Here is a 20,999-nt window from a genome sequence, read left to right as displayed (position 1 = left end):
ACAACACGAGGCATTGTCAGCAGAGGATGTCCGCAGGGAGGTGTTCTATCGCCGCTACTGTGGAACCTTGTGGTTAATGAACTAATCACAAAACTCAACGCTGACAATCTCTTCACTGTGGGATATGCTGATGACATAGCAATCTTGATATCTGGGAACTTTGAAAGCACCTTATGCGACCTCATGAGACGAGCTTTCAAAGTGATTGAGAGATGGTGCAATGAGCACGAGTTATCTGTCAACCCATCAAAAACAGAACTAATACTTTTTACCAACCGAAGAGTTCTTGGACCGTACAAACTTCCGAAACTCTTCAACACTGAACTCATTCTCAAGAATGAAATCAAGTACCTAGGTGTGATTTTGGACAGTAAACTGCTCTGGAACAAACATCTAGAACACAAACTAAACAAAGCAACGATCGCCTTTTATCAATGCAAAAAGATGCTAGGCGTGAAATGGGGCCTATCGCCTAAGATAACATTATGGATATACACTGCCATAATTAGGCCAATGCTTGCCTATGGAGCCCTTGTTTGGTGGCCCAGAACAGAACTTCAAACGGCAATTACCAAACTCGGACGCTTCCAGAGGCTTGCTTTGTCCGCTGCTAGCGGTTGCATGAAAACAACACCAACCGCAGCAATGGAGATGGCCCTGCAGATCTTACCCCTGGACCTACACATACAGCAGGAGGCAGCCCTGGCTGCTATCAGGCTTATGGTACTGGATCTATGGGGAAAAAATCACTACAGTACACACACAGTGATTCTCAACAGGGCAACAGAGTATCAACCTCTTATTGCTGCGCCCTGTGATAGAATCACTAACCAACTAATATTTAACAGGAAATATCATATACAACTGAGAGAAGAGGAACATGACCGGTCGACCGTGAATGAGCTACGTATATATACAGATGGATCCAAAACAGGGTCTGGCTCAGGCGCTGGCATATTCTCTCTTGATCTCAACATCAACATACACCTACCCTTGGGCACACAGAGCACGATCTTTCAATGTGAATGTGTCGCCTTAACCGAAGCAGCCAGAGCCGTGCAGCGGCTAGGGATTAATGACTTTTGCATTAAATTCGTATCCGACAGTGCATCCGTGCTGATGGCGCTCGGAAACAAAAAAACCAACAGCAAACTAATACTGGAGTGTCATGAAGCACTGGAGGCTATAACCCGAACCAATAGGGTTACCTTACAGTGGATAAAGGGACACAGTGGATCTCTCGGCAATGATGCTGCGGACGAGCTTGCGAGAAGAGGCTCCGGAATGATGCCTGCTGGCCCGTATCCGCTCCTTCCTCTGCCCTTCTCGCTGGTGCGAACCTGGATCCGCCAGAGATCCGCTGAACTCCAGCAACAACGATGGTCGCATGGTGCGGCCTGCAGACAGTCCAAAGTGGCTCTGCCAGCAGTAAACCCGCAACTGACAAAGCGACTACTTAACTTAAATAGAACCAACCTTAAAATAATGATAGGGACAATAACGGGTCATTGCCTCCTAAATAAACATCTTTTTATCCTAGGCGCGACAGACAGCCCCCTGTGCAGAGGCTGTTTCAGCGCAGAAGAAACAGTCACCCACGTAGTCCTGGAATGCGAGGCTGTGGCTAATCAACGTGAAAAAATCCTCGGAACGGTGAGGTCGCTCCGGGAAGCCTGTGAAGTGCCCAGGAGACTTCTGTGCTTCTGGAAGGAGCTAGGCTGGCTAAATTAGCCAGGACTCGTACGCACAACGGACCAACCACGAGTCTAATTGCGGAAAAAGGAGTCCTTCTACCCTAACCCTAACCCTATCTCCTTTTAATGATATATTTTAATTTATGTTAAGTTTAGTTATTTATTTCAATGTATATTATTTTATTATTTGTTTTATGTGTCTACATTATTTATGACGTAAAAATTTTTTTTTTTATATAACAGTTTTCTTAAACATTGTTATTTATTCACAAAATATTCAATTAGATGTATGTATAATTTTTCTCTTGAAATAAATACATGTAGTACCAAGTAACCCAGAAGCTATTTGCGTGTAGCACAAATTTTATGTTTTGCTAATTAAAAAATATACATTTCATAAAGAACATTTACTTTAAAAAATGTCTTAAATTCAAATAATAAATCAGTGATAAAATTTATTTCAATAATATTATTTAACATTTAACAACAAGTGATATCACAATTTTACTTATGCTAGTTTTTGTCTTGTGCCTTATTATTTTTTTAGTGGCCTAGCACCAAATATTGTAGAACCAACGCGAACACTTGTTGCTCCCAGTTCAATCTGTAACAAAAATAAACAACTGTAAATTGTATCTGTCTCATCTCCCAGGCAAGGAAAAAGCTGGAGAGGCCGCAGAGCAGGGGCAAAAGTAATAAACGGCAAAAATACAACAGTTTTTCCGTCAACTTTGATTTTGATCTCTTTGGTGTTGACTCTTGAGAGCTGTGGGGTTCAAGGACTTTAGGGTTAATTAAAGTATTAAATTGATGGTTTTATTTTTTCTATTATATCTACTGTAAATATTGAATTTTGATAATTGTCAAAATTAACAACAAAAAAAGTGTGTAGACCTTATACATACATCAGTTCATAAACAATAATGAAAGACATACCGCATGTTCATAATCTGCAGACATTCCCATAGATAATTCAACATCATTGATGTCCAGATTTAGATTTTGACAAACCTCTTCTCTACATTTGGCAAGTAACAAGAAATCTGGATTTGGCCCAAGAGACACATCATAATCATACTGCCCAATAGTCATAAGACCCTTAAGGTTAAGGTTGGGACAATTTTCTAACACATGCTTCACTAATGTGCTAGTTTCTGAAGGTTCTATGCCATTTTTAGCTGTAATAATAAAGTTGTGTAGATTTCCATATCAAGTCATTTTAAGCCACATTTATTGTAATACTATTTTGATTGATTATATTATAGGTCTATTATGTAAAATACAAAGAGTAATTTCCTGAATATTGTAGAAAATGCGATAACAAAAATAGTAAAAAAAATATTTAACCTTCTTCAGCACTAGTATTAACTTGCACCATAACTCGTAGCCTCTCATCTCCTTGACGGAATTTTTCCCACTGCTTGTTTAAGTTATCTGCAAGTTTTGCAGAGTCAACTGTTTCAACAATGTGAAGCTTGGGTGACTGAAGTAATTTGTTTATTTTATTGGTTTGTAAATGACCAATAAAGTGCCTGAAATTTAAAATGTCAAATCAGTTATTTTACTAAAGCTCTTTATTAATAAATAAATAAATTTATTTATGAAAACAATGTTTTTACTTGTTACAGCTTGTTGCTTTTTGCTTGTTATACACAAAACTTATATTTGAAATAGGTAGTTGGTAGATTTTAACTGTACAGGATTTTTGTAAGATAGCTGCATCAAAGGCTTACCATTTGATATCTTTACAAAGCTCCAGTATTTGGGGGTCATTGGCTTTTTCTGACAGTTCATTCACATAGTTTTCACCAAAGTGCCGCTGTCCAGCTTCATATGCTTGTATTATTAACGATGCTGGCTTTATTTTAGATACAGCAATTAATGTCGGTACAATTTGCGGCAAATCCTGTGCAAACCAGTAAAAATATTTTTATAGAGGTTATGATTGAAGACTACAGCTATTTTAAAATTTTAATAGGAAATTAATCATTTACCTTACTTCTTTTAGACACAGCAATTTCTATTCGACTCAAAACAGTTTTTAAACCATACATTATGTCGATATCTTGTTCGACGTTTGAAGACATTTGTGATTTAAGTTTAGTTTAATTAACCGTTGCCCGCTTCACCTTCAGGTTTAGATAGTAGTGTCAATTTCTAACCCTATTATTAAATCGATGAAACTGATTAAAAACAAATAATAAACCTAATACCTATATAATATATCAATTATCAGAGCACAAATCTTACTTGAATTGAATTTTGTGACTTGTTGCTACTATTTTAGCTTTTCAATCTCTATTTATAAATGTTTGTACAATAATTATGAAACTCCTTTTTTAATTATTGAATCAATTGAAATCTGGGATGATCTTCTATCAAATCTATCATGCTAGTTGAAGTAGGCACTCTGCGATACAAATCGACAATCGTATGTACACATTAGAATGTGGATATGACAATTGACAGCTACTAAAGTTTACTGTAACAATATTCAATATATAGTTTTCAATTTTCATCAAGTCTTGATGTATCTAGATAATATTTCTATAAACGGAAAATCGCTACTTCTGTTTACGGTGGTATAATTAATAATAAGTATCGGCCGCATGCAACTGGAAATAATACTATCTACAATTAAAACAAATTCTGTTATACAACTAGGATATCTCCCTAATTTTTTAAAATACACAACGTTCAAATTTAATATTTAAATCTGTTTCAGATACGATTCTCAAAAAAAGCGAACCAAAGAGAAGGAAGTATAGGGGAAGCGAACCTACCGATAAAACTAAAACTAAAACTGACCCAGCTGCTATTTGCTTCTGTTTATAAATAATGTCAAGTAGCTTTAAACAGATTAGCTTCAGAATACAGATCTGCCGCAACGCACAGCTGTTGTAAGAATTGACACTTAAAATATAAATAAACTGTCCATTGTCAAGATTCTGCCAATTTGAAATATCTATTATATTTTCGATTGTTTTTCTGTTTTCATGTCTGTTGTTACGAAATTACGAGTTACTACTTCCGAATTAACAAGGTTCAATTTTCCAAAGATTTCATTATTTTCTCCCAAAATCTCATAATATTATGATACTCTAAGAATATTACAATATAAGTGCAATTCTATAATCAATAATGTTTGTGATAACAACATTTTCAAAACAGTAGCCGCAAAACGCAGCTATGAATTTACTCGAAAAAGCCGAGAAATCACTCGAATATTTGAAAAACTATGAAGGAGTTGCAAAGTATGTTATAATAGATAGTGTCATATTGAATTGGTACATGTTTTACGCATGCCCTGGTTATTTTTATTATTATTGCAGAGGTCATGAATTACAACCCGCAGCCGGAACATTGGGTCGCTGTCTGGGTGCGCTAGGAGCTCGATCCAATTGCGCTCGGCATTATGCTAATTTGTTAAGCACGGCTGTACCTACTCTACTATCCCTTGCCAGCCATGAAAGCGTAATTATCTAATTATAATTGAATATTTGGACATCTTAATAGAAATTTAATTTTAATTTTCATAACATTTACTCATATCAAAGCAATTTCTTTAGTATTTCTATTACTGATTATCATGTTTATTTTTAGGCAGAAGTAAGGTTGGTGGGAGATGAGGCTTTAAACAGAGTCATTGTTGGTGGGTTTGCTTTTAATGCATATAAGACAAATGCTATCTTGTTAAATCAGATTGATGCCAATAAGAATGCAAGGTAATTATTTAATTTTATTCCCTGTACAGTTCTATACTAACTTTATACATTTTGTTTCTACCAAACATATCTATATATTTTAGTTTTAGTTATTGTATTGATTTAATAGAATATGAAAATCTTTATACGTTTTTTAATGCATAATGCATTGGCATGTGTTAATATGTTTTGTTATCTTAAGATGTATATATTTTTAGATGGAATCGTGCTGCCATCAACAGAATCTGTCTTGGAGAGTCCTGGTTACGCCCAGGTATGGGAAAAATAAGATCCCATGCACAAGCGTTGTTCCCAAAACTGAGTCAAATTATCAGAAGAACTACTGAGTTGCAGCTTGTGGTGGAAGCTTTAGAAAGCAATTTACCAAGATTGCTAAATGCCTTAGCTGAATATAGTACAGATGAAGAAATCTATGGTAAGACAAATTTACTAAATTTCAATAAGTGTTGCAATGTGGGTCATGCCTTTATTATAAGAATAAAAAACAATACATATTCTATTAAGATAAAACTCAATTCAATATAAAAAAATATTGGTTGTTTGTAAAGTAGGTTTACAATCGAGATGTTTACGTGATAACGTCTTATTGGTGATATAAGTTTTTGGGAAGTAAGGAATTAATGAAGATAACAATTTTTTCAAATTTTAAATTACATCTATCGTTTTATTCACACTTTTGTTGATAAATTTCGGGTGTAAAATGACAAGTTTACTTATTCGACTATGATATACATTTTTCTTCATACATTCACGGAATGACTGGCAGCGCTCGAGATGAGACGGGAGATCGGTCCATCTCTCTCTCGTTATACCTGCGATCGCGCTCGTGAGGTTTTGGTGTGACACAAGTTTCTGAACATGTCACCCGACTAAAACGATTTTAAAGACGTTATCACGTCAAAAAAAATTGCAAAGATATATTTAAATCCAAATTTTTAAAATTTTGTATTTATCTCAATTTATTAAAAGTTATAAATCATAAAATTGGCCATAAAATCGCAACTTTGTCAACCACAAAACTAGACCATTGGTAAACTATTGTGGTACAACAGTATCAAATATCATCTTTTAATTTGATATAATTATTATTTTTTAATTTTGTTTAGTCTCTAAGTAAGGTAGGTAATTTTAGTACAGGTACATAAATGTATTTGCCTAGGTCATGTGTATAAGAGTGGTAAGGACTATAAACTTTGATTAAATTTATTATTATACTTATACCGTAAAGTTTTTACTTTTTCTCAGATCTCGCTAATTTTCTACTATGCCGTGTTGAATGTACGGAAGCATCTGTTCGACGCGGTATAAGCTCATGCCTTGGCCATTTATGTGCGCACAGAGAGACACTTCTTACAAAGATACTGGATAAAGCTTTTGGTAAATATCCCAGTTGAATACACATTCTGACTAGTGTGGGTCTTAGTCCTGATTTAGTTGCGGTCATGTTTTAAACAAAATCTTTTTTATATCCACAATTTAAACTCAGTTCTCAGGAAGTTTGTACAAACTAATTAAAATAAATAAATTTAAAATTTTAACACATGTATTAATTATTAATGTATAATCTTAGCATTTTAAGATTTAGGCATTAAAAATTAAATACATTTAATAGTTGTGTGTTTGGTTTTAGAGAAATTGTGGCCAATGGCAGATGACACAATAGCTATCAGCTGGTTTAGTGTAATCAAAGCTGTGTTTCAAATTAATGATGTTAACAAATTTACTGAAAGTGATCTATTTACTGTACAGGACTATTTGGAAGTAAGTCTACAATCATTATTGTTTGGTGCGCTTAATATAGTATGTATTGCACCTAAAATAAATTAATAAACTATTTAATTTTAATCACATACTGAATAATACTTCAACATGAAATTAAATACTTCAATACATTTTGTTGCATATAAATACATAGCAAACCAGAGCTTGAAAGGAAAAAAAGAAAACTTGGTAGCTTATGTGATCCTAGTATTAGAAAAAAACAAATAGTGGAATACAGTAGCTTAACATTCTTAACATAGACATTAAAATAAAACTACTAACGAAACACAACACACAAAATTATATTGGGATTTTTTTTCTTTCAGTTATACCAGCTATGTATATCTTACATAGAAGCGTCCAACTCGCATAACTCTCAAAATGCAGTACTGGAGTGTCTTTATGTATTGCTGGGGCTCCCGGGGCCCCATAGACGGGGTCTTACTGCATTCAGACCTGTATCCGTATCCTTAGAACAACGAAACTCACGTAAAAGACATCGCCGTAATTGCAGTAAGTATGCTTTTAGTTTTACGGTGGATTGCTAATAAGACCAATTATTTATCATAATTGAAACATAGAGAAGGTTCAAGTAGATTTACTGAAAATTTATCCCCTCCCGCCCCTTCTTTTTGTCAGCAAAAGTAAGCAAAGCTCTCAAAAAAAAGGGTGCGTGTACTTATGTACGCGCGTAAGAAGTTATACTTCTTTGGCATTATTAAAAATAGTTTGGCTTTGTTGGCTGATTAATCAATTGTTTTTTGTCTCTTGTCCTTATATTTGCTAGATTAAATCAGAAAAATTACATGTTTTGATTAAACAATGTGGTCATTTTTTTAATCAAAACATTACTAATAATACATACGGATAGTTAACCTCAATTGTATTGAAGCACTTAGGAAGGTTGATGGGCACAGTTTTTTCACAAATATTAATTAGTATTGGTTTAAATATTCAATTTAAATCACTTCTGGTTATAATTCAAAAAGCATTGCTAAATTTCTTTGAAAAAATAATTAAAACTCCTTTATTTGTTTAAAAGGTAAATGACAAATGTCATTATGGTCATTCAAAATTCTTGGCATACGAACTTCACGCATATTCTATTTCTTTTTACTTGTAGATTGTCTTATTCCTATCTCGCTCGCGCACGCTATAATCACACTCCTAATTTTGTGTCACAGGTGCGTGCGCATTGTAAAATTTCACTCTCATAAATTTTTCATAACGCGCCTAAAGAAGTATAACTTCAATAATAGTACATAAACGCATTAATTTTTTATAGGAATCCTCGAAAATGCATTTCATTTTCAAACATAGACAATGTGTGGGTAATACGTGTAAAAAAGTAAATAATTACTGTTGACGTTGTTGACGTGTTAAATTAATCACCAAATAAGAACATCAAAGACCTTCCCCCTCCCCCTATAGAGTTACGTAATACTTGAACGACCCCTAATGCAATTTTTGTATATGTTTGACCCTCCCCCTCCCACGTTACGTGACCACCAGATGACCATTTTTAACTAAAAATCACAATCATGTGGCGTAAATTCTGGAAAGTCGCAAAATACCTTTCCTTTAATATTATTTAAAACAATGCGTAGTTCAAATCCCACTCCCGCCGCTACTGTAACGTATCGTAACGTTTTACAAGACAATTCCTCCTAATTCGTTGCGTAAAACTTGAACGCTCCCATACCAAAGGATTAATCAAATTAGCTTTATTGGTATTCTGAATTAGATGTTTTCTTTTGTATAAATTGTCGTTGCTAAATAAATCTTAAAGTATATGCAAATACTTCAATGCGTCGTCACGTGTTTTGATAATCAAGCGACAAAAGAATTTCGCTTGTGTTTATAAGATTCATAACGCCTGGTAAAATAGTGTAAGGGCTAGTTGATCTAGTTCTTAGGGTAGGAAATTAAACACTCCAATGATGACTTGATTCACCATAATTCACATACTGATTTTACGTAAACTGTATAACTTTATCATCTATTCCCCACTCCGACTTCCCACTTCGGGCAGATATTCGAGTCAATTCGTAAATAACCGAACGAGTCAAATGAGTAATTATTGCACATGCGCACTTGTAGCAAAAGAATATATATATATATATTTTTTTTAAAGACAATTCACATTCACACCAATTGACCGAGTCCCATGCTAAGCTGGTGAAGCTTGTTTTATGGGTACTAGGCAACGGATATACATACATATTATAGATAGATAGACATATAAATACATATTTAAATACCCAAGACCTAAGCACAACACCAAATGCTCATCACATCGATGTTCGTCTCAGCCGGGGATCGAAAACGGGACCCATGGATTCGCAGTCAGGGGTACTAACCACTAGACCAATGAGTCGTCATAATATGTTTCATAAAAATGTTTAAAATTTAATTAAATAAATATTATAAGCTAACAATAGTCAAATATTTTAGGTTACACAAGTGCAATATCCTTTAATGTAACACAACTACCATTGGAGTCTCGAGAAACGGAATTTGCACTGAGTGGAGCTTTACAGTTAGGAAGTGTTCTGCGAATCGGTACACCTACATCGAGTATAGACGACCTTAACATACAGGTAAATTATTAATCCTCTTATTATTTCGATTTTATGAAACCTGATTTTTAAGCGGCGTCCATGAGTGAACTATATGTCATAATAAGTGGAATCAGTTTAAATTTTCAGAAGAAATTCAAATCAAAACCGTTTACGACGACATCGTGTAGAACAACATACCGGTTATATTGATAAAAATCAAAGGTCCCGGCTGAATTATATTGTATTAGGTTCTTAATAATAACGTCATCGCTATCGGTTTTTACGACCAAATATGAGTATTCCCTTCGATGTCGTTATAACAGATTTTGACTGTATTTACGTATTATATAGATTATAATATTTTAACCATAATAATAATGATAAATTTATTATTTTGCTTTACTTTAAGATTTTTATGCTCTATTTTATAGTGGTGTTTCAACGGAATAGTAAAATTATTTTCTGTTTTAGACTCCAGAAAGTCCAGAGAGTGAGATAGAGAGTGAGGTGGATGTGGAGCAGCTATCCCGTGCCTTGTTCGAACGATTCCAACGATGCGAAGATACTGATGATGACGATGTTGCTAGTAGAGAAAATTTCAACAAGGTATTATTTCCGCTTAAAAATGAAATAAATGAGATAAATATTTGTGTTAAATTTTGTAAATTTTTGTAAACTAAAAGTAATTTCGAAATAATCTTTTTTTAAATCATAGGTATTCCATCTTTGGGAACAGTTTCAGTTTAATCAAAATCGGTTCAATTATTTTTAATCAACTTATATTAGAAATTAAATTAAACAGAAAAAATGATTAAGAACTGATAATCTTGAGCGTGTTGGCTATGGCCAACTAAACTAACTACTACTGCTAAGAGATACCTTAGAAAATACTTTACATATTTAAAGTGGGTGCTTGCACGTACACTCCAATTGATATAATAGGCTAAAGATAGCTTATAGTGTTGTTTCTTAGTGAAGAAGTTGGTTATACGAGATATATATATAGCCAAAAGATATATAGACAAGAAAAAAGTGAAGGAAACAATAATCTTGAAAATAGTATACAAATTTATAAATATTTATTTATTAAATTAAATCTATATATATAAAAGAAAGTCGTGTTTGTTACAACACTTATAACTCGAGAACGGCTGGACCGATTGCCATGGTTTTTGATTTGTTGGATTTGTTTTCGTCCCGAATAGCAGAATAAGCAATAAAATATCGGATAAGTTATCGAATAACAATAAATAATTTAATTAATTTTACGAATGCAAAAACCATATGGTGCCATCTGTTGACAAAACTATGCATCATTTTACGTCGAATTCGTGTCAGTTCAAGAAATTCCGATCTTGAGGTGAATGAGGAGATGCATAACCATGCTTTGATCCTGATCAAAAGATGTTGGATATCAGAAAGTGCTTAACATGCAGTATCGCCATATTGACGCTAGAGAGAAGATGCCTAATGTGTAAAACTGCCATTCTTCTTTCGCAATGGCAAGCAATAAAACATTTCTGTATTTGCAAAAGAGTTGTATTAATGTAATACTTAACATTAATGAAATCCTAAAATAAGTTAAATTAAAGTAACAACGATAATATAAGGTTGTAGGGCGGAACGAAGTTAGCCAGGTCAGCTAGTATTTAAATATAGATAAGTAGTTATAGAGTTAGGTATAGGAGATAGGTTCTATTAACCTAATCCTCTACGGGCTTAGTGATTTAAAAAAAATATGGCGTGTCAACAGATTAACATAGGCCGACCGAGTGAGGATCCGAGGGTGTTATATTGCGCGCGGCTTATTGCTTCGCGATTCTTGTTGGCTGGATCTAGAGGGGAACTTGTGTCTGATAGGTAAGTGAGCGATGTCGCAATTAAAGAAAAAACTTTTTAACCGGATTAAAGTTATGTATTATTATAAATTTACAACTATTTAACATAATTTTAAATTTATCCGACGTTTCGCGTGCTTTACAGCGTGCGTGGTCAAAGGTGAAAAGTTGCATTATCTGTATTTATTTCCCCGGAGTTGGTATCGACTAAAAGATTAAGAATATATTACTGACTACTGTTGGCGATCTCAATCACCGTCACTGCCATTCCATTGTGGAATGCTCTGTCTGGGGTGCTCACCTCGCATACTCATTTTACATTCAAGAAGCAATTGACAACATTGTATATTGGTACAATGTTGTCAATTGAAACCTTTGATATCATTACCTATATGTATTTTTATATTGAGTAGTTTTAGTGTAGTTTTAAGTTCGGTGTTGTATTTTTTTATAAATGTTTATATTATTTATGTTTGGAAGAAAATGCCTTTAGCAGCAGTAAGACCGCCCCGCCCCGCCCATCTGCATCTATTGTATTTATTTATTGGATGCATTTTTGTTTTGTTTTGTGTTATAAGTTTTATTATTATTCACAATTCAATGAGCTCTACACCATCAACACAGTCTTAAGTAGCTTTAACTAACAGTTGCATTTAATCTTTCTACATCTAAAAGCCATTCTAGTAAGATAGTATTAAAAAGAACTGACGCAGAAATCAAAAAAAGAGATAGAAGAAGGAAGATAAAAAATTAAGGATATTAGAATAAAATTCTATAAATACCACGATGTATTCACTAGCAAAAAAGTAGATTTTTTCCCACCATATGTTTTCTGTTTCTATTGCACTTTAATAATCTTGTGTGTAAAATAATGAATTGAATGATAACTTGAATAATTTCAGGTCAGTTCGTGTATCTGTTAAGTCTTCCGCTTTGTCATGTTTGAGTGCGCTTTTGCGATTGGCACCACATTTACTGACACACTATCTGGACAAGGATGCTGATCTGAAGCTATTGAACTGCTCAGGTATCTTTTAATTTTTAATGAAATTAATAAAACAATTGAATGAATAATGCAATTTTAAAGAAAAATAAATAAAAGCGTATTTTAATAATTACACAGGCCTACAAAAAAAATTTTTTTTTGGTGCAGCTCCTTTTGTATATATTGTCAATTTAATTTGAGAAAATCGCTCAAAAGACAATTTCTTGATGTTTAATGCCATAAAAATATATAATTATTGTAAAAAATGATTTTTATGTATCTCGGAAACTAGAGCTGATAGAAAAAAACTGATTACATTTTTGATTTCACCATGACATGCTTATAATCAGGTCTAAAATCCCCGTCACCAAAATGGTTGTAGGCCAGTGTTATTAACTTATTATCATACGCTTATTGTTAATTTTAAAAAATATTCTAGGATCATCCGAAGGCACCGATTCAAATCAGGATAACATAAACGAATTTATTCTCGAACGAAATGTCTGCTATCAAGATTCAATTACAGAATCCATCAGCCAGGACTTATTAAAAAGCTCTGATAGTATCCTAACTTCAAAGAAAGACGTTAAATCATTAGAAAAATCCCTTGAAAGTGAACTGAAAAGCTCCAAAGACGTAGCAAGTAATATTCTAGACAGCAAGTTAGTTGCCAGCGGCTTTAGTGCTGACACAAATATGACTACCAGTAACTTTACGTCAACTACAGACGAACAGTCAACCGGTTACCCCATGACCAGTAGTGGGGTCCTATCTTCAAGCATAGATTTGGATATGAAATTCGACCATTTTGGTGACGCAGAAGTCAAAGAAGAAACTAGAAAAGAGAGAGTAGAAGAGTCTGAGAGTAAGAGTGAGGAGATAGAGTATCAGCATATGAGTGATGTGCTTTTGTTAAGTGACCACAATGATCCTCAAGTTCGAGGCTTAGTGCGCAATTGTGTGGGGAGTTATTTGGTAGCAGCTCTGCATGTAGCGCAGGGTGATTATACTAACTGGCGGAGTTATACTGCACTACCTAAAGATATTGCTGATGTCCTCGCGGTTGAGAAACTAGTCGATCTTATATTAAAAGTAAGTGAAGAGTATTACAGCAAGATATTTACGACATCAAGTATATACAGTCAAAATCTGTTATAACGACATCGAAGGGATTACTCATATTTGGTCGTAATAACCGACAATCGTAATATCCTATGACGTTCTTCTTAAGTACCTAATACAATAGAATTCAACGGAGACCTTTGATTTTGGTCAATATAACCGGTTTGTTGTTCTAAACGATGTCGTCGTAAACGGGTTTGCCTGTATATCCTATATTTATTTGTTCTTATTTTTACGCATCAACCTACAATCCAGTAACTACATTAAGCAGTTATCGTACTGTTTGAAAGCTTTTATTCGTTTATATCAAAGAAAAAAGTCATTTTTCGATTTAGATGATGATGTCTCTTCCTATAGGCGCTGGTTGAATATATTCATTGGCGTTGTTTTATTAGCGCCTATCCACCACAAATTCCACACTACTAAAATCAATAATGTAATACAAATTTTATGTTACTAACTTAAAAATATCTTGTATTATCTCTATTTCAGGGTTTGCATGATGAAATGCACTCAGTTGTGTCAGCAACATTATCAACCCTAACCACTTTGGCACCTTCGCTGTGTCACTCGCTTGGAACAGCTCTGGCAGAAATAGGCACAGTAGCAGATAATTCTTATTGGCTTTGTCGACTTAATCTTGTGCAGTTTTATGAAAAATTACCGTATCAGAGGTAGGTGAAGAAACCTTTTTATATTTTTTTCAATTAAACTTAATTTATTAAACAAAATTTAATCTAAGAATTAAAATTCAGGCTGTAGTATTTCCAACTGTCAAAAATTGTATTACGATTTTGCTGGAAGGATAGGTCAAAAGTCAAAAATCATTTATTCATTGAAGTATAGTTTTACACCTTCATCAAAATATCAGCATTAGCAGTTAGATTCAAGAGATTTTGATACATCACTTATTCTATATAATAGAAGGTGTTTTCTAATAGGTAATAGGAGAGGTATATCCGAAAGGAACTCCATTTATTACGCAATATTTATCTTAAAAACTTTGGATTTGAGATTAAATCAAGCGAACCACCAATATACTAGTCGGTATTGCTATGTGTTTTCTATAGAAATAGATTTGACAGCCAATAAGAGTTTATAGTGCAAACTCATTCCTCATATATTGAATGTTATTGTCTTATCACTGCCGTGTGATTTTTGGGTTTATAAGTTTATTAATTACAAAACTTAGCGACAAATTTTGTATGGCAAAACTTGGCGATTAAAAATGTAAATATAAATTTACAATTAATTTAACTTCTTTCTGATAATTCATAAGTGTACTTGTTTACCTACATGAATAAAGATATTTTGAGTTTGATATGGAATCCGGACATAGGTAATTCAATAATAAGTTATTATAACCGACACAATTAATTTAGCATTACTTTTTCAGATTGTTCATGCTGTGCCCTGCATACAAGAGTCATAGTGAGGCGATACTTAACTCACTCTTCCGTCTGCTGGCAGATCAGGACCAGAAAGTGAGAAATGCTGCAGCTAAAGCGATTGCCAAGTAGGTCAAAGATTAAATTAATTGAGAATTAAAGTAGTGGGAATATAAACACAAAATTGGACTCGTTCTTTTGGTACTTACATATAAATGGTTACGTTATTTAATATAAATATTTATGCATATATTTCATTGATTGTTTCTTTGCTATTGTAACTAACGAACGTTTCGATTTATTAGTCTTAAAAAATATCGTCATCAAACAAACATACTTTTATAAATTGCGACCGAAAGGGCCGTAAATTACTTTGTCAATAGCTTTCAGGTAGGGATGTGATATTCTGCATAAAAAATCGATTTTTTATTAATCGATTATTTTTTTAGAAAAATCGATTATTTATTATTCGATTTTTTCCTAAATTTTGTATTAATTTCAAAATAAATACCCTAAATATTTTATTTTCCTGGTTTTTTTAATAAAAAATTATAAACACAAATAAATGTTTAAGAATAATCAAAATCGAAATAAACTTAATCTCGTTTTGATAGATTTTAGGTGAAATTTGATAAGTGTTGAGTGTATGCCTTTTCAGTAGCACATTGCAGTATTTTTGATCTCTTTTTTATTGTAAGTAATCTTGTGCTGCTGAATAAATTTATTTTACTTTTAAATTATAGTGTTCCATTCAAACTTGAGTTTTTGTAAAATTAACTGGTTGTATCATCCTTACGATGTTTTACAAAAAAACATCAATGCATCGAGTATATCAATACATCTTCAAAGCATCGGATTCAATGTATCGCATTGTAAACATCGATGTATATCGAATATCCCTTATAGTTTGAGGTCCGGGTTATAAAAGACCAGACATAATGTCGGGAGGTGGCAGGTGAAAAATCGACTATGATTGATTTTCAATTATAAAAATAATCGATTATTTTTTCACATCCCTACTTTCAGGAAAGTTACTTTATTTAAATTAATTTTATTCTAGCATCACACCAATAATCCACCCGAAACCTCGTACCACCCCTGTCACAATGCTAACGGAAACATCTCGACAGATGAGTAAACTGTTTTGCTCTCATGATAGACGCCTTTCGTTAGAGCGAGTGAGAGAGATGTATTTCTATCAGGACCTACCCGAACAGATGAAGAGTGGAGATATATTGCAAGATGAGGACAGGTTGATAGTGATGTTAGCGGATATTATGGGTAGACTGATGGCTTCTAATTGTAAGAACTATACGGTGAGGGCCAATTAAACTATAAAGTTGGCAAATCATAAATTATATTTGCACGTGTATAAAAAAAAACTGATATAGTTTTTGCTGTAATTTAGTTTTAGTTGTAATTTATTTATTATTTATTAAAGTACATCACATCATTACATTTTCTCCAATATAAGTTACAATCTACATATTCTATACATGACAATTACAGTGAACAACATATTCATTTTTTACTAGTAATTAACTATTTAAAAATATTGATTTAAGTATTAAGTACCCGATAGGCGCTTGTACAATACAATTGATCAGCCCACCACCGACTATATAGAGCTGTATATACCACAGATCAATTATACAGGGCGTCCCAAGACTATGGGCATCAAAGGAATGTACCTTAAATATCGTAGATAGGATATTTTGCTGAAAGAAGACTTTGTTTTATAGCAAAATATCCTATCTACGATATTTAAGGTTACATTCCTTTGATGTCCCGTAGTCTAGGTACGCCCTGTACGTACGTATATTGCAATATCCCTATGAATTTATCGTAAATAAAGTTTTAATATTTTCAGCAAGGCCTACTTTCCACCTTACGTGAGATATGTCAACGGTGGTCACCATGGCAACATAGCGCATACCGCGGTCTGGGTATATTGGCCTACTGTCTCGCGAGAATTGAATGCTGCCCTGGTACTGTGCCCCTCCATACTACATGTCTTGATATATGCCGGCTTGTATACCCAGGTAATATATAAAATCCGATTTAACGAAAACATATTTTCCTTAAGTCATAATTGAAATCTTTGCGTATTAGTAGGTACGAACATATACTATTCTTAGTGATCAGAAGCGGTAAATATTAAAAAAAGGGTGCGTGTACTTATGTACGCGCGTAAGAAGTTATACTTCTTTGGCATTATTAAAAATAGTTTTTGATTGCATGCAAATAATTAATTACAATTAAATAATCAAAGACTGGAAAAGGAGTCATTATAGTCAATAAAGTTCAGTTAACATTTGAAAAATTAAATAAATAAATATTTATTATTATTCTCTTACATTAAGTGTAACATAAATTCTATTATTATTCGAATGTTGTTTTTAAATTATGTCCAATGCCGTAGCATCTTCCGTGAGCAACTTCATTCTGTTAATTTTGTGTCACGGTGCGCGCGCATCGTAAAATTTCACTCTCATAAATTTTTCATAACGCGCCTAAAGAAGTATAACTTCAAAAAACAAAACACTCAACCTAGGAAGCTTTATTACTTACAAAACAATTTTATTTAACTAATTACTTACAACAATAAAATTATAATCGACTAAAAATAATAATTCACACAACTAAATAGAACAACAACTTAACACAACTGAAACGTCCGTCACGTCCGAGAGCCAAAGGCAGAATACCCCCAATCCGGTGTTCCACTCCTTTTTCATAACCTTTCACTCGGTCCGGTTTGCTGGGTGGGGATTGTTTTCTAAGACTATATATATTATAAATGTTTTGTGCTGCGTATAATTCCTTTGGAAATTTAAAAAAATTAAATTTTTGTAGCTGAAATTCACGATTTAATGCGGGACAAGTCCAATCGCGACATATTCGAAACACAAGAAGTTAAAGAGAAGTGGCAACACTTGGACAATGATAGAGTTGCAAGCCTTTCTGAGAAATTCCTCCAAGTGACGCTAAAAATGCTGAACGTCCTCGTTCATTTGATTGAGGAGGTCAACCCTAATGTCCATATTAATAAGAGTGGAATTGCTTTGCCTGGAAGCCCAGTACGGCGGAAGACACAAGGTAAAAACTAAATTTACATTATAATAGCGGACCCAACAGACGTTGTCCTGTACACACGACTTTAATACAAAAATGTCTAACTTATTGTAAATCTAGCTATTATCGAATCCACTTGGCCATAAATAATTTCATCAAAATCGGTCCAGCCGTTTAGGCGTAAGATTAGACCTTTGAGAAAAATAAAACGTTATTTAATATTTTTGGCGATTATTGACCCCCCCCCCCATGTAACGCGCCGTAACGTTTTTCTGTACCCAAGTACAGTAGTGTACAAAAGTATAGTAAAACGTTTCGTGACCACCTAATGACTCTTTATACGTAAAAGTTACTATTTTGTGGTCGTGTAGTCGAAAATAATATTAACAATAACGCGTAATTCAATCCCCGTCCCGTATCGTAAAGTGTCGTGAACCTTCCCAAAAGTGTATTTTTTTAATTGAAAAAGTTTTTTAGAAGTAACTCCACGAAAAAGCAGTTTAAGTTCTGATACAGTTGACGACAAAGGTCTTAAGAAGAAACCGCACGTGCCTCCAAACAGTTTGAAAGCCAACTTCGTCGGACATTTCTATACTGAACCCGTTTATATGAAGCACTACGATAATTTGAGAGCAACTTATTCTAATCATAAGGTAACCGCTAACTTTGATTCTATAAATATAAAATAAGGGAAACACTTCAGGGGCCTTACTCTGTAACTTCTAATAGCGATATCTCATTAATAAGTTTATGCTTCAAGGGAATCCGAGGTCAGCGCTCCGGATTTTTTTTTTTTTCGTGGGGAAATGCGTTACGCATACCCTCCCGCGGCATGGTTGGCCTGGTGGGGAAGGGTTATGTGGGACTCGCTGTTGTGCATACCCACTAAAATCTCACGGCGCCACCAGCAATCGCCCGGGGCAGGACACGGTAACAGCGTAGCCTTGTCCGCATCCAGCCACGCGATCAGCCGTTAATATTACAGTCCTCTACGGCCACGAATGAGCGCTCCGGATATTGAGAGAACTATATCGGACTATTTCTTATGCTTTTGAATGTCTATAAAAAATATTGTAGCAGCATTTTTTACTTTCCAAGCTCCCTTGGGAGTCCCCAAGAAGGGATCAATAATAAATGCTCAGGAAAATACCTTTAAAGTAATAGACTGGAAATGTAATAAAAAGAAATATTCTGAAAATGGTGGCTAAAGTGTGATGGCGCCATTGATAAGAAGAAATCCTTGATATCATTTAAGTTAGGGAAAAGTTTATTATTGCGAAGTTTTGGTAAAACTCAAGTTTTATTATATTAACTGTAATTAAGATTTTGTAAATATTACATTTCGAATCCAAATGTTACGCTAGATAGCATTAATAAAAATCAGCGTAGTGTTTAGTAATAATCAATATCACATGCTACTTACTACTAGATGGTGATGTCCTTCCCTCTGATTTATAGACAAATTCATGCATCATAGGGCAGTGAGAAGGGGAGAGCGGGTGTAACCATAGTCGAGGCGTTAAATTTTTTGTTTAAAATTTTTATTTTTAAACAAACAAATTATTAGTTAAATATTTTTTATTCTGAATTTTGATACAACTTCTGTAATCTATAGTCAAAACGTGTTAATTCCATGAGAGTTACGGCTTTTCCTTAGCAGTGTTTTTCTATATACACTAATTGTCTTTGCCAGTATATACAATCGGTTAAATAACCGCCATTTAGTGATCATTACTTATTATTACATTATCTGTTTCAGATAAACCTCGACCCAAAAGGCAGTATATTCTACGATTTTCTTTCAACTACATTAAGCTCTCTAGCAATACAACTAGAATTATCAACTGAAGTCGAAATCGGTCCTATTACCGAAGAATTACTCTTCTACCTAAAAGTTATCATGCCCCTATGCCCGGAAAATACAATATACTGCGTGACTCAACTGCTGAAATGCCTTTTCGGGACGAATATTATCAACCAGTACGCTGATTTCGTGAGTATTGCCAATAAAGAGGAGAAGAAAGAAAAATCCAGTTTCTTTGACGATGTGATGCTGATAAATAATATGAGTTTTGAGTCCGAGTCTAGACGTAATAGCGTCTGTTCCAATGCAAGTCAGAAGTTTTTGGAGAAAAATCCGAGAATTATTAGAGAGAGAGAATTGTTGATTGCGCTGGAGAATTTCAATAAAAACAGGATGGAAAGGAAATGGGGAAATAATAAGAAGGAGTTGGAGAGATATATTCGCTTGTTCGAGCCGGTTGTTATACAGGCGCTTAAGGTGAGTCTGAAGTCAAAGTCAAAATCATTTATTCATATAGGTAACACAATGTACACTTATGAACGTCAAAAAATAAATATATATTAAATGCTTCTAATTTTACATTTACTGCCAGTTCTCAAATCAAGGGCGTAGAACGGAAGAGAAGAACGGGCAGTAAACTCTCCGCCACTCTTTTTATTTGAAAGGGCTTGGAAATATATTTAATGTTTAGAATGGGCTGACATTAATTAGAGGCGGGTCGAGCTTAGTTTCAAGCTTGCTATGGGACTGGTGTGAGATATGAATTTGAATGATGGTGTCATACATTTTTCCATCCATTTACATGATGAAATAGAATATATTATCTACGTTATAACTAATCACAATTAGTAGTGGTCTTAGAATCTGTTATTTGTATTTGTTTAAAATCGGAAAGAAAGATTTTGACTTCACTATGTACTATGAGGTTGAAAAATTTAATGCTAACTTAAAATACTAACAAAATAAGATATTTCATAAACATATATAATATTATCGAACTCATAATTAATCTAATAGAACATTTTCTTCAGGAACCTTATAAGTTT

At 33.8% G+C, this 20,999-nt stretch overlaps 2 protein-coding genes across 3 annotated transcripts in view; one reads left to right on the top strand and one right to left on the bottom strand.

Annotated features, from left to right (window-relative positions):
• Positions 1 to 2,136: 2,136 nt before the first annotated feature.
• On the bottom strand, positions 2,137 to 4,127 carry LOC125054772 (pyridoxal phosphate homeostasis protein). 2 transcript variants are annotated; one of them, XM_047656841.1, is made up of 6 exons: positions 3,945 to 4,127; positions 3,689 to 3,877; positions 3,428 to 3,600; positions 3,042 to 3,226; positions 2,631 to 2,872; positions 2,137 to 2,298 (listed from the first exon to the last, which is right to left on the bottom strand). In XM_047656841.1, exons 2-6 carry the CDS (start codon positions 3,779 to 3,781, stop codon positions 2,230 to 2,232), a joined length of 762 nt encoding a protein of 253 aa, XP_047512797.1. In that variant the 5' UTR covers positions 3,782 to 3,877; positions 3,945 to 4,127; the 3' UTR covers positions 2,137 to 2,229. The 2 variants fall into 2 exon arrangements, with proteins under 2 accessions (XP_047512797.1, XP_047512796.1); XM_047656840.1 differs by having other exon boundaries at positions 3,689 to 3,857.
• Positions 4,128 to 4,675: 548 nt separating this feature from the next.
• Positions 4,676 to 20,999, top strand: part of LOC125054374 (huntingtin) — a 39,660-nt gene continuing 23,336 nt past the window's right edge. The window contains exons 1-19 of the mRNA XM_047656225.1: positions 4,676 to 4,948; positions 5,027 to 5,168; positions 5,298 to 5,419; positions 5,617 to 5,834; positions 6,665 to 6,796; positions 7,050 to 7,180; positions 7,507 to 7,693; positions 9,635 to 9,780; positions 10,213 to 10,347; positions 11,495 to 11,601; positions 12,482 to 12,606; positions 13,004 to 13,656; positions 14,179 to 14,360; positions 15,083 to 15,202; positions 16,135 to 16,390; positions 16,945 to 17,116; positions 17,931 to 18,173; positions 18,627 to 18,802; positions 19,909 to 20,430. Of these exons, the coding sequence (XP_047512181.1) occupies positions 4,884 to 4,948; positions 5,027 to 5,168; positions 5,298 to 5,419; positions 5,617 to 5,834; positions 6,665 to 6,796; positions 7,050 to 7,180; positions 7,507 to 7,693; positions 9,635 to 9,780; positions 10,213 to 10,347; positions 11,495 to 11,601; positions 12,482 to 12,606; positions 13,004 to 13,656; positions 14,179 to 14,360; positions 15,083 to 15,202; positions 16,135 to 16,390; positions 16,945 to 17,116; positions 17,931 to 18,173; positions 18,627 to 18,802; positions 19,909 to 20,430 (3,834 nt within the window). The 5' untranslated portion in view covers positions 4,676 to 4,883. The remainder of the gene's footprint in view (positions 4,949 to 5,026; positions 5,169 to 5,297; positions 5,420 to 5,616; positions 5,835 to 6,664; positions 6,797 to 7,049; positions 7,181 to 7,506; positions 7,694 to 9,634; positions 9,781 to 10,212; positions 10,348 to 11,494; positions 11,602 to 12,481; positions 12,607 to 13,003; positions 13,657 to 14,178; positions 14,361 to 15,082; positions 15,203 to 16,134; positions 16,391 to 16,944; positions 17,117 to 17,930; positions 18,174 to 18,626; positions 18,803 to 19,908; positions 20,431 to 20,999) is intronic.

Source organism: Pieris napi, chromosome 12 (assembly GCF_905475465.1).
Source record: "Pieris napi chromosome 12, ilPieNapi1.2, whole genome shotgun sequence".
Classification (NCBI taxonomy): Eukaryota; Metazoa; Arthropoda; class Insecta; order Lepidoptera; family Pieridae; genus Pieris; species Pieris napi.
Note: the sequence above shows the minus strand (reverse complement) of the source record. Positions and strands in the feature narration are given on the sequence as shown.